At 47.0% G+C, this 13,982-nt stretch overlaps 1 protein-coding gene across 1 annotated transcript in view; it reads right to left on the bottom strand.

The window, feature by feature from the left end:
- The window catches only part of SLC15A1 (solute carrier family 15 member 1), a 44,938-nt gene extending 35,540 nt beyond the window's left edge, over positions 1-9,398 (bottom strand). The window contains exon 1 of the mRNA XM_088792810.1: positions 8,822-9,398. Coding sequence (XP_088648936.1) covers positions 8,822-9,266 — 445 coding nt within the window. The 5' untranslated portion in view covers positions 9,267-9,398. The remainder of the gene's footprint in view (positions 1-8,821) is intronic.
- Positions 9,399-13,982: the final 4,584 nt, after the last annotated feature.

Raw genomic sequence — 13,982 nt, 5'->3', positions numbered from 1 at the left:
ATCCACATCCATAGAAAGAGGTTTGTTATTCACTGCACCCCCTGAGGACAGCTGGGTAGTAGGGATGGATGTTTGGAACGGCCTGACTGAAAATGAAAATATGGATAAGAATCGGCCGTGACGAGCCCTGGCAGGAGTGAGAAGCTGGCTGTCACAGCAAGAGGCAGTCCCTCCAGGGCGGCTCACACTGACCAAAAGCAGAAGGTCCTTATGACGTCACACTGGGAACTTAGGCCACGGAGATCAGGAAAGAGAAAAGTCCGTCTTCTCAAGTACAAGCCACCGTGGCAAGCACTGACTTTCAATCAGTGACTTTCCCAGTGGGCAGCACTACAGTGTGTGACATGTGGGGAGCTACAGGGATTTAAGGGTCATTTTTAATCCCCCTGGGCAGTGGTTCTTGAGATGTGGTCCCTGCACCACCAGCAGCCATACCTGGAAACACATCAGAAACGCAAACTCTCAGCTCTATCCCAGACCGACCGAATCAGAAATTCTGAAGGTTTAGCCTGGCTGTCTGTACATGATCACGTCCTCCGGGTGACGCTGACATGCTACAATTTGAGAGCAACTCACTGCTCCAGAGTGACGCTAGAGAGCATCACGGAAAGGGCCTGTGCAAAGGTGTGCATGCTAAGTGGCAGCTCCATCCAGGAGACCAGCTCCTTTGATGTGACTCTAGCCTCTGCTCTTCCTTCCTGTTCTGAGCTCTGTCTATGGTTCACCAGGATGACTGTGACAAGCAGATGCCTTGTCTTACCTTCCCCGTCCCCTGTCCGCCCTATCAATCTGCGTTTCCCACATAGAGCATTTCAGGATTGCTCTCAATCTTTGCTGGCTCTCTGCTACCTGTAAGGTCAGCCCTGCGGCTCAGCATAGCGTTCAAAGCCCATCAGGATCGTATTCCCATTCTCCTCCACTCCACGTGGAGTGTGGGCACATGACACGCCAGGCTCTCCGTAGCTCCCTGCAGCACTGGGGCATTTAGCACCTCACCTCCCCCCTCAGCCTCCCAAATACTCTCTTCCCCACTTAGGTCTCTTTAGCTTCTTTATAACTGCCCTTGACAGAGCAGGTTGTTCTGGCCTCTGAAAAATGTTACAGAGCCTCACACATCATTTTTCTGTTTTTCGAGAAAATAAATGGTTTGTGCCACTTCAAAAAGAACCTAGTGGGATATACATCGGGCATAAGCAGTTGCTCTGAGGCGAGGGAACGGGAGGCGTGGGGGAAGAGGGGGGACTTGAGCACCCGGCGTTGCTCACTTGGTTTGATTATTTTCCCCCCAAAATTGATCAACTTTGATCAAGAAGTGAAAAGTGCTTTTCTTTCACTGCAGTAGTGATTCCACTAGTCAGATTAGCTTTAGAGCAAATTCTGTGCCTGTAATCCTAAGCCCTTGCTTCTGGAGTGGTTCTTTTTGAGGCTGTTTCTTGCCTGACTTGTGTCTTTCCTTACTTGAATGCTTTGCCGCATTTCCCACCCTCAGGGTCGCTGCTAGTCCATATGGCGCTTTTTCAGGCATTAGAAAATTGTGTCTCTTTCAGACCGGATGCTGCAGCAGGAGGCAATGGCTTGATGAATGGAGAGTGGATTGGCGCCAAGAAGAAAAGGTGTCCCTGGGTGGATGCATTGCTTGGCTATGGAGCACGGGCTGCATTCCAGCCCCCAGGGGGCCTCCTGCTGGGGCCTTCATGCAGGGTACATAGCCAGTGCACCTGAGCAGTGGCCCTGCGCACCTTCAATTAAAAAAAAAAAAAGAAATAGCCTTTTTTTTCACAACCACCTTCTTCCCCACTAAGAGAGAAGCTATTTTTCCTTTGACACGTTGACAAATAGCTACATAAACACAGAACACACTGGGGTATGGTCTGCATAATGCCGCTGTAATCAAGGCACTGGTGGTCTTCCTGCATCACTGCTGAAAGTAAATGACTTATCAGTCCTTTGAGAACGAAGAACATCAACTAAACCCTAATAGCATGAAGCTACTTTAGAAATACGGGGAACCCAGTATTTCTGGTTCATAAAACCAGTTTTATTCAGTGACTTGGGTATGATGCCATTGCAGGGAACCGCTCAGCTCTGGAGCACTTGTTCCTATTCACACCGGCCATGTGGGCAAAGGTGTGAGCCCCATGGATCAATGGGGCTTTCTGTCCAGGCCCCTGAGAAGAGAGATACAGAATCTGAAATCACTGAGCTACAGTCTGGCATTGGCTCCTCAGCAATGGGGTATCTCACAGCGCATGTTGCTGTCATCAGCCCCTGCTGTTTCGGTGTTGCCCTTTTTGTTTGGGAACAGGGACCACAGGAAGCTGGTACCTCTGGCTAGTCTTTCTTCGGCGTGTGTGTGTGTGTGTGTGTGTGTGTGTGTGTGTGTGTGTGTGTGTAATAAACTGCCTCTTATCGTTAGCCATCCACCAGCCAGGCCTCGTCCTTGTCTGGTCTGGTGTGTATCTAATAGCCACGCCCTCACCTTTCTTTAAATCACCTCCTCCCTCAGCTGGGGCGTCCACTGGTCAGGACTAAGGGAGCCAGCCATTGGTCAGTGCACTAGTCTGCTGGGGCTGACCACAAATGGAGTGGCTTCAAACAATGAAAATCTATTGACTCACAGTTCTAGAGGCTGGAAATCCAAGGTCAAGATGTGGGCAGAACTGGTTCCTTCTGAGGGCTGCGAGGGGGAACATATTCCAGGCCTCTTCCCGAACTATTGGTGGTTTTATTGGCCATCTTTAACTCGTGGGTGCATTGCCCTGATCTCTGCCTTTGTCTTTACACGGTCGTCTTCCTGTGTGTGTCCGTGTACAAATTTCCCCTTTTTGTAAGGGCACCAGTCATAGCGGATTAGGGGCCCATCTGCTCCAGTATGACCTCATCTGAGCTAGTTACATCTGCAATGACTGTATTTCCAAACAAGGTCACATTCTCAGGTACCAGGGTTAGGACTTCAGCATATGAATTTGAAGGGGACACAATTAAACCCATAGCAGTTTGAGAGCATTTGTAATATATAACCTGTTGCTGTAGGTTACAGATATTCTCTTACCTTTTAAAAAGACTTCTACACAATTGTCTACAATTATAGGCTTAAGAGGCCCATATTAGCCACCTCTGATGGTTTTATAAATAACCTCTGACTTTTATCATTGGTTCCGTAACTAGAGCTCTGCCTCCCTGACCGCCATGCCTGTTCTCCTTCAGAAAGAAATGATCTCTACGGGCACCAGGATGCAACCGCCTTTGGACAAGCTCCGAGATCGTGTATTCCTTAACTGCAGGGAAAGGACAGCCAGGCCAGAGGGTGCACCTGAGTTAATATGGAGTAAGATGTTATACAAAACAGATCCAGGCACAGGCCTAAGGTCTGCCTTGTGTGTAGGGAGGGAGCAGTCACTCAAGTGAGATGCTCTTACTGGCTGTTAGGAAGACAACGCTTGCTTTCCAGGATATGTCCTTTATCGATACCTGGACATTCTTTTATTCTAGATGAACACCCTTTATTCTGAACTTTGAGTTAGGCTTACCTTAAATGCTATTACTGCTGACAATGAATAACCCACTATAGTCTCAGGTTAAAGAGAAGACAGACCCATCCTCAGAGCAGGCTCCAAAAGGAAATAAGAGGAAAGGACCTGAAGGGAAGCAGCTGTCAGCCTCCTGGACAACACCCTCCCATCACAGTGAATTGCACACATCCAACAGGCAACACTAACAAGCCTACTGACGTCAGCCCTTGCAATGTCACACATTGTCATAGGTGAAAACAATGCCAAAACATGCAAGTTTCATTAAATCAAAATGAACCAGTTTCCTGGCCCTTTGGGAGGTTTGTTTTGGAGGAAATCAAGTAAGAGACCCTAAATTTTACACACAACAATTTTTTACTCTTAGAAGTTAAATTATGACTAGAAAACTTGCTTTATGATCGTGGTAAGTGTGAAATTAGGCTGCAAAGCTATGTATACAATGCACATTTCTCTCCTAGTTGATATTTAGATTGCACATGCCTTATTCTTATCATGAGACTATCTCTAAGAAATTTCTAGAAGTAGAATGCTCGTAAAATATTATGCATATTTTAAATTTTGTTAGATATTGCCTAACAACTCTCCCTAGAAGTGTTAGGTAACTGATTTTTTTTCTTCCAGTCTTGTAATTTTAAAATGATCATGCATAGAAGAAACAGCTATTAAAAAAAAAGAAAAGTTAAATATCATTCATAGCTAAATGTTGCCTGGAATCTGTATCCACAGATCCATAGTACGGTCTCAATGGAATATGGACATCATTTTAGAATTTATTTGAGGTAAGTTACCTGAGTCTGTGACATCACTATGAGCATTTCTAATTCACCTACTTTTATACGGGGGTGGGTGGGCATTTTCTATATACCATTTCTTTTATTAAATGCATTGGTGTTTAGAATTGCCTTGCTGGGGGGAGACACTAGTCAGGAAAGGTGGCACCTAAGGTGAGGATGCAGGCCACTGTGCAGCCACGTGTACACACTAAGAATATTTTCTACCTAAAGTCAAATATAAGTGATGTACATATTTCAGAAAGAACATTTTCTATTACTATGTGTACTGGGTTGAAGACTATGTCCCCCCAAAACCTCATTTCCTTTTCAGACTATCAGAATGTGGCCTTATTTGAAATGGGGTCATTGCAGACATGAGTTAAGAGGAGGTCATACTGGAGGAGGGTGAGTCCTTACTCCAATATGCCTGGTGTCCTTAGAAGAAGACAGCATGTGAAGATAAGACATGCACAGAGGGGAGACGATGCGAAGGGAGAAGACCATGGAGGCAGAGATTACAGTGATTTGTCTATGAGCCAAGGAATGCCAAGGATTGGTGGCATCACCAGAAGCTAAGGGCATGGAACAGATTCTCCCCTGGAGCCTTCAGAGAGAGCATGGCCCTGCCAACACCTGGATTTTGGACTACCAACCTCAGAACTGGGAGACATTGCTGTTACATTGCTGGTATTTTAAACCACTCAATTCGTGGTACTTCCGTTACAGCAGCCACAGGAAACAAGTATACCATGCGAGCTTATCTGCTTTGACTAAATGGAGAAAAGGTTTTTTCCTCCAAGAACATCTCAAATATACCTCAAGAAATGTCCTAATAGATTTTATAATCAAATCTTGCCACTTGAGGCAGATTGTAGAAGTTTTAAATGCTTAGCTTGAGAGGGTTCAATAAGTCATTTGGTGAGTACATTTTGTGAATTTTCCAGGCTTAAGTCTGATCCTTAAGCCAAATTTTCCTACGGGCATGTGCTCAGTTTCACATAGCCCCACACAGTAACTGATGACTCTAAATGCTAACCCAATGAGAAGCTCCTTTCCCAGCGGGAGGCCTTGGCTGGTTTCCAATCTGGAGGAACTAAATCTTCCTCCTATTTTAGGAGTGTCTGAGGAAGATCCTATCCCTTCCCCTTGGCCATAGTACTTTCCAACTGCTGAGCTTGCCCTTTAGCTCTTTACTGTCTATGGCTGACAGCTGCACTTGGACCCAATCTCGGCAGCAAACAGAAGCACGACCTGGCCCATCTGACACAGCTCTGTTCCATGAACCCCATAAGACAACTTCGTGATCTAGTTCCTCAGTAATATATTTCTGGCCTCTGAAACCAAGGGACAAAGTTACAAAACAGTGATTCGCTGGTTCTTCATGCTGCAACACCAGTCTGTGAGTCAATGGTCCTCACTCATCTGCTGATAATACTGCTCTCATTCTTTCATCATCATCACAGAGGAACATGGAATGTTCCTCAGATTCCTCCCTTGTTTTTATTATCAGCTCACCTGGGACACCTACCCACTTGGTCTCCTGCCAGGAATGAAATCAAGATGCAGTTGTGTCTGAGAGCTATCCTGAGAGGTAGCAACCAGTCCCATGGTTCCATTCAACCCCCCTGTCATTAGCAGCTCCACTCTGGAGAACAGACCGCTGTCCCTCTCACTAGTGAACTTTCCTGGTAGCTCAACTAGCCAATTGACTAATCTCTCAATCTGTTTGCTGTTCTTTAGTCACTCAAAGGGCAGCAGGAAACTTATTAATCAAAAAAGCCAAGTAAATGAAAAATAGAATAATTCCACTCAGGATATTTTGTAGAGGTATGAAGGACTAGGCAAAAATTTCACATTAAGATGGCAAATCCTCCAACTTTGACAGACCACTATTAGCTGCTGCTTTCACTGGTCTCATAGAACTTTCTTCACCTCAATTGTAACTCAGTGTGGAAAAATGCTGTTTATGGACTTGTGTTCCTGTCCCTGAGGATATGAGTTTCTTTAAGGCAGGACTATTTTATACTCTCACGTGGTAGGTAAATAAATACCTGCATAAATGAGTGATTTAGGCTTGCCCCATCAGCCTTAGCTGATCACAACGATTCATTGTTTCTGTTATGTTCCGCTCTACATTCTTAGCCCTAGAGCGGAACATAACTTTCAAATTTTAGCTACAAATTTACGCCAAACGTGATCGTCATGGACAAGCCATGACCAGATTCTAGCCATGATCTCATTTGGGGGCACATTTGGACAGGGTAAGGGTTAAGAAAGAGAGAGCCTTGCATTTAGTCATTTAAGCAGTGGTTCTCCCAGTGTGATCTGGGACCAGAAGCGGCAGCAGTAGGAGCAGCATCACCTGGGAACGTGTGTAAATGCTAATCCTTGAGCGCTACCCCAGACCTACTGAAGCAGAGACTGTAAGGGTAGGGCCCAGCAACCGGCAACCAGTTAGAATAAGCCCTCACGCAGGTAGGTAATCCTGGTGCATGCTAAAGGCTGAATTCCCACAGACTTAGATTACTGTCAGCCTGAAAGAACCTAATGTCAGAGGTTCTCTCTTCTTGCTGTCGAAGGAGGTTCTCCCAAGGGTCAGAAGCCCAAGGCCTTCTTTGGTGTGGAGCAACCTCAGCTTCTAGCTGTATACTTAACAGCCTGTAGCAGGAGCGCCAGTTTCCCCGGGACTTCCCGGGGTTTCCCCAAGAGCTTTGAGAAAGGGGAGGGAATGCAGACGGACTTCTAAATGCCCAGGCTTGCCACACCTTTAAGGGTAAGTCCATCATTTTATGCTCAGGCAGGAGGCTGACTTGAAAAACTCATTAGAATTTCATACTAGGCCAGCAGGAGGTTGAGTGTTGGGGTGGAGGGCAGGAATACAATAGTGTCCGTCAGTTAGTGAGTAGATGTCTCAAATCAGCACTGAGGCCCTGGCAGAGGGAGATAAGAACTTGCTTCATAGAACTTGAAGCCTCTTCAGACTTAATTTTTGAAGTCAAATATGTGGCAAATGACAGAACAGGACCTATACTGTTTCAGGACCAAAGTAATTTGTGAGAGCAACTACTTTAGCGTAGACTTTTGCTAAGCTCTGAGTAAGAGAGTAGGGAGGGGTGAGAGGAAAGAGATGGAATATTCGAAATCTTCAGTCAAACCATCCTTAGCTCCACAAAGGCCTGGGTCACTGGAGAGGTGCTCAGCCTTTCTGAGACCTAACTACAGAAGGCAGCCCTTGGGAAACCAGCCTTCTCTCCATTCCCAACTCTGATCAGCACACTTGTACTTTAAAGCAGGAGTCGGCAAATTGGATCATAGGCTAACTCCTGCCCAGCGCCTGTTTTTGTATAGCTCTCAAGTTAAGACTGGTATCTACATTCTTAAATGATAAAACAGAAAACAATTAAAAAAAGACTATTTTGTGACACATTAAAATCATATAGCATCCTTCTGGAACAAGCACAGTCGGCCACCACTAGAAGTCCCACTGCTGCTTCAGAACCGTAACACGGAGGCAGTGGGAGGTAACTGGAGCGCGGCACACCAGCTGTTGTGCTCTTACACAACTAACACAACCACTGAGGTCGGCACTGATATTTCAGTCTAATAGCTGAGGAAGTAGCAAGTGGTAAGAACAAGAACGCAAGCGCAGATAAGCCAAAGTCAGACCCGGTTCGCTCAATCATGCGGCCACACGGCGCGCCTGCCTGGGCCCCTCCATGGCATAACTTAGGGGGAAGCACTTGACCCGCCTTCCCATCTGTAAGGGAGAAGGCTGGGCCGGTCGATCTCCGGTCTCTTCCAGAGCCTGCCCTGTGCTTCTGCGTTCACTCCCGAGGTATTCTGAAGCAGGCAGGATTAAGTTGTTTTCTAGATGTTCTGCCGACATCCACGCCTACAGAGAATCAGCCCCTCTTGAAATGGAATGATAAGAAAGGCCACAACCGGCTAGCCCCAATTCCTCTTGGGCCAGGCAGGCCCCCTCCGGAGCTCTGGCGTCACTTCACCAGCCAGCCGCAAGAGAAGTGCAAAGGCAGCCGCGAAGCGCCCGCAGACGACGGAGTCTGCCGGCCCCCGCCATCACGCGCACGACCAATTCCAGCTTCAAGACCACTCCCACTCCACAGGCTGGGGGCCCGAGGACCGAGGATTCCCAACGAGTGGGCAGGTCAGAGTCATTGCGTTCATTCTTGCAACCTCTGAGGCTCGGCGCTTCAGGACCCTCCACCTCCGCGTCCAGGGAGCGCAGAGACCAACCAGCACCGGCGCTCAGCAACCTCCCGGGAGCCCGCGAGCCCCGCTCCACTGACCCCCCAGTTGCTCCCCGCCGCGGCGACGGGTCCGTGCCGCACGCCCAGGCGCCCGCCCGCGATGCCAGCCCTCCCGACTCTGAGTGCGGGTCCGCGAGCCGCCGGCGACAGCGGGGACCTGCGTCGCCCCCGGCAGGATCCCTTGAGCTCCCTTTGCAGCGTCCCAGCTCCACGGAAACTCCGCCCCAGCCCAGCTACGCGAGCCTACCCATGTTGGCGGCTTCGAGGGCTTCCTGCGACTGGAGAGCTGGAGCCCAGGCGGGAGGACTTTTTTTTTTAAAGGTGTTGCTCCTATGCTTTTGTTTCCCGGCCCTGCCCAGCCACCTGTACAGCTGGAGGTGTGCAGGCGGGGCGGCCCGGCTCCACCCTTGGAGGCGGTGGGACCGACCGCAGGGAGCAGAGGTTAGCGCCCCTTGAGCCCTGGCAGAGGGACACCTGTGCGTGGCCAGCCCCGGGACTCCGCTGTTCCGCCCTAGGCCCTTAGCGCCCGCCAAGACGCACAGCCGCAGGTGGCAGTGTGAGGTGTGGGTCACGGATGACCAAACGTGAGCGCGCACATGAGCCACGGGGGAGGGCTTGTTAAAACGCAGGTGCCTGGCCTCACCCCGGATTTGCTGACTTGGTAGGTCGAGGGTGGGGCCCGAGAATTTCATTTCTAACAAGTTCTAGGGTGATGTTGATGCTGCTGTTCCAGGGACCCCACTTTGGAAACCACTGCGCTGACAAAAACACATCTGTGTAGGGAAGCAAAAGTGGGTGGGGCATTGGGCAGTTTCACGGTGTGTGCCTGTCAGTGTATGTGTAGTTTCACCTGGAGTGTGCACCCACACGCCAGCATTTCTGGAGGGTTCTACCTATCCTTCCTTTAAAATTAACAAAAACAACAACAATAATAGTAACAGCGATTATCTCCAGATCATTTTTTCTGTTTCCTTGTCTGACTTGAGAAGGGGTTTGGGTTCTGCAAACACTGAGAGGAACATTGAAAAGGGAAATGAATGTGAGTTTCTATTGCCTTAAAAGCAAAACAAAACAAAACCGTGGTAAAATATACATAAAAGTTACCATATTAACATTAAGTGCCATAAATACATTCATGTTGTTATACAACCACCACCACCATCCATGTCCAGAACTTTTTCATCCTTCCAAACAAACTCTGAACCCATTAAACACTAACTCTCCATTCCCCTTACCTGGCCCCTGACCACTACTCTTCCACTCTCTGTCTCTGTGAATTTGATTACTCTAGATGCCTCATATAGCTGGAATCAAAAAGCATTTGTCCTTTTGTGTCGGGCTTCTTTCACTTAGCGTAATGTCTTCAAGGTCCATCCATGTTGTAGCAGGTGTCAGAATTTCCTTCCTTTTAAAGGCTGAATGATAGTTTACTGTACGCACACACCACATTTTGTGTGTCTATTCATCTGTCTGTATGAACTTTTGAGTGTTAGCAATTCCCCTAGCCTGACTGGAAGACTGTGGTGTGCAGGCAGAAACCCAGGCAGCTCTGCCCTCCTCTGGCTTTCTTCATTGTGTGTGAGCAGAGAAACCTCTTCAGGTAATGGCTCAGTTGATACACACAGGGGAGCAAGTGATGTTACCTAAAAGCATGGGGGCTGCAAGTAAAAAGGCTGCATCAAGAAAAATGCAGCATTGACTGAAGGAAAGAAAACTTGCTCCAGAAGGGTTGAAAGCATGCTTCGTAGTTGTTATCCTGCCCTCAGATAAGCCAGGAGTAGAAAGGAGAAGCTTGTGGTGGTTTCTTTTGATCAAAGTTCTCTCTATAGGGTAGTATTTCTGTTGTTGAGCTCATGAAGCTTGGAATCCTGGGCACTTTTGTTCTAGGCCATGTTAACCTGAAAATAAGAGGCCTTTCAAAGTAAGAGGCAACAGCATTTATTTGACATCAAAGAATAGCTATTGGGGAAGTACTGATTGAGGGAGAAGCCCAAATAGTGTTCTGATTAGGAGACAAAGGCAAGGGGTATTGATGAGCAAGGGAAGGGGACCATTACATCAATAGAAGGCAGGCATTTCTATTGGTGCTGTGAGCTAACATAGCAATGCTAATGCCAAACAACGTTTTTCATTTGCAGTCCAGCAGTCATAATAACTACTTTCTTGTCATCTTTGCAAACAGTTCTTTGGGACACAATGTTGCTTTAGGCCCAGTCCAAAGGTTATTTTGCCCTGTTTTGACATTCCAAAAGTTTGAGGCACAAGCTGTGTAAGGAAGGCAGTTCCTCTGGGATGGCAGCTCCCGCTCCATTTTAAAGTGGTTCTGTTTACAGCCAGTGGTTCTCCAAATGGGGTCCCCAGACCAGCAGATCAGTATCACCTGGGAACTTGTGTCAAAGAAAATTCTCAGGCCCCAACCCAGATGGAAAGAATGAGAAACTCTCCAGGGGGCTGCAGCCCACTTTCAGTAGTCTCGAGGCAAACGCTATTTCTTCCGCATGTTTATTTAATTCTTCATTCAGCCATTATTTATTTATCACCTCCAAGGGTAAACTACTGTGCTAGGGACAGGTATTGGGCAAATAGCCCTACACTCATGTTCTTTGTTATCTTTTAAGCATAATAGGAAAGGGCCAGTTACTCGAGATGGAGAAGCAAAAATGAAGAACAAAACCCAAGGTGGTAGAAGAGACGAGCTCTGCTGATCCGAGTGTGTCAGCCAATACCTAGGAGACACTAGAATTCTCAGGATGGTCTGGACTTGGAGCCCATGCATTTCTCAGCAGATGCTCGTTGGCATGAGGTGTATATAGCGGAATAACTTAGACTTGGGTGCTTTCACATCCTCCACCCTGTCTCAAGAGAGACCTAACACTATTCCTTGTATAACAAAAACATTAAACTTTTTCCCCCTCCTCAGTAAAAATATAAAAACTAGTCTCAAAAAAAAAAAAGAGAGAGAGTAACACTGAGTCAGTCTCTATTTAACTTCCCCTTCTCCTCAGCCGTCCATGTGTTGGCTCCCTGCGGCGGCTGGAGCACTCTACAGAAATGTATTCTCTCACTGTTCTAGAGGCCAGAAATCTGAAATCAAGGTGTTGGCAGGGCCATGCTCGCTCGGAAGGCTCCAGGGAAAATCCTTCCTGCCTCTTCCAGCTTCTGGTGGCCAGGAGTCCTTGGCTTGTGGTAACATCACCCCAACTTCTTTCTGTCTTCAGGTCGCCTTCTCCTCTGAGTCTTCTCTCCTTTTCTTCTCTTATAATGGTACTTGTCATTGGCTTTAGGCCCACCTTAATCCAGGAGGCTCTCATCTCAAGATCCTAAACTTAATTCCATCTGCAAAGACCCCTTTTCCAAATAAGGTCATATTCACAGGTTCCAGGGGTACATATGGGGGGGGCACCAGTGAACCCTACTACACTTCCCCAAAGTGCCCCGATGTGTGGAACTTGAATGTGCAGGACTCGCAAGCTGGTCCTAGATAAATGGAACTGTTGCTTGGCCTCAGGGGACTGTCCTCATAGACCTGACTGGGGGAGACGTGAATGCTGGTGGTAACGATGGCATCAGCACAAAACGATTGCATCTAGTCATTCCAACCCAGACCCTTCATTATTTTCTCTTTCCCACAGTGATCGTACAGAGGTTTCAGAGTAGTTTATTTCAGTAAGAATGCTACCTTGAAAGGTGGCTTGTGAACTTGTGTAATAGAAGAGTATCATTTTCTCCAGCTCTGTCTCTCAGATTGCTTGGTTGTAAAGACCTGCGGGTCTCAGAGGAAAATCGAGTAGATGTTTTTCTATAAAGCAACTAGAACCGCAGTGGAGATGCTGATGGTTAAGGGGTGGATGTTGGCAATAAACAACAAAAGTGGGCCCCATACCCCTCTATTTGAGAAGAGTGAGAGAGTCTACAGCATGACCTGGAAGGGGGGAAGGAAGAATTGGAAGTATAAAGATGTACTAAAGGTCATTGGAAAACGGGTTCCAGAAGAGAATCAGCAACCAGCTCAAATTCATTCAAAGATACTGGTCTGGTTTCACAGTGCACGCCACTTCTGCTGGACCCGAGGGACGTACACACGGCTACTGAGAATTCCTCTATAGAAGCTGCTTGTTGAGTGATATGGCAACTGCTCAGAAATACAAAAGACAATTTCCTCTTCGTTACCATGCCTCTCATTAGGACATCCCAAAATGACGTTAGCTGTATATATTCATATCTGAACAAACTCTAAATTGAAGTAAGGGAATGACAGACCCACAATTCAGGGTGTGGTGCCTTGGTGGTGAGGGCACAGCCTGGAGAGGGGGTGGGGGGACCACAGGAAATGAAAGCTTTCAGCAACGTCCTAGTGCAGGGTTGGGAGGGGGACTTACCATGTACGTTATATTAATTAGAAAGAAAAGCCAACGACAACAACACAGAATGTTTCCTGAGCATCTTCCATTAGACAGGCAGTGGTACAAGCACGTGATTTCAAGAGCCTCACAGTGATTGATTCGAGAGAGTTACTGGCTCAGTAGCGTCACCCTGTGTGACCTCGGGGCACCTGGCCTTCCCTCACTGGCGTTTCCTTTCCTTTCTTGTCAAAGAGAGATTTGCCCTCTAAAACTGGGCTTATTTTCTTCACACAGGTTCCACAGTAAAAGCTGGTTGTGGTATTAGGTTAATTGTGGAGGAGAGAGAGTACTGTCATTGTGGGAAGGCAGTTGTTTATGATCTGAATCATTATCACAAGTGCTGATGTTGTCTGTTTCCCATCTGTCCCTGCAACTGTAAGCACAGAGTCTGGCGCTTAGTAAAATGATCAACAGTTATTTGTTGTGTATCCAACAGACTAATTCTTATAATGACCTGGATCAGTCTCTTACCACAATAAAAATATATATGTATACATAGTTTATAAGATGTACTCACTCTCAGTAAGAATTTGTTTTCTTTAATAAAAACCTTGCAAGTTGAACTTCAACAACAATCATAAAATCAGCAGTCCGTGGTATTTGGAGGTAGGTTGGAGTGGGGGTGGTTCACAGGCCCATGGGTTAGATGCCATCTGGATTGGTGAGATTCTCTGGAATCCTGGGGTATCATGGGGGAGAAGATGGGGTAAGGATCCACCATCTCTGAGTTGACTGCACTCAGAGAATTAAATAGTTTGCGAATTCCTCAATATTGTGTATGGAGAGATTCCGGCCTCTGTGGTCATGTTACTCGTCTCTTTTTGTAGTAAGCTTTATTGAGATATAATTCACATACTATACAATTCATCCATTTAAAGTGTACAATTCAATAGTTTTCAAAGTTGTGTAGCCATCACCACAATCAACTTCAGAACAGTTTCATCATGGCTGTAAAGACACCCCACACCCATCAGCAGTCGTTCTCTTCCCACAATCCTAGGCAAT

The sequence above is a fragment of the Rhinolophus sinicus genome, chromosome 16 (genome assembly GCF_057876585.1).
Source record: "Rhinolophus sinicus isolate RSI-liver-muscle chromosome 16, RSI-T2T, whole genome shotgun sequence".
NCBI lineage: Eukaryota > Metazoa > Chordata > Mammalia > Chiroptera > Rhinolophidae > Rhinolophus > Rhinolophus sinicus.
This window is presented reverse-complemented; position numbering and strand designations above follow the sequence as displayed.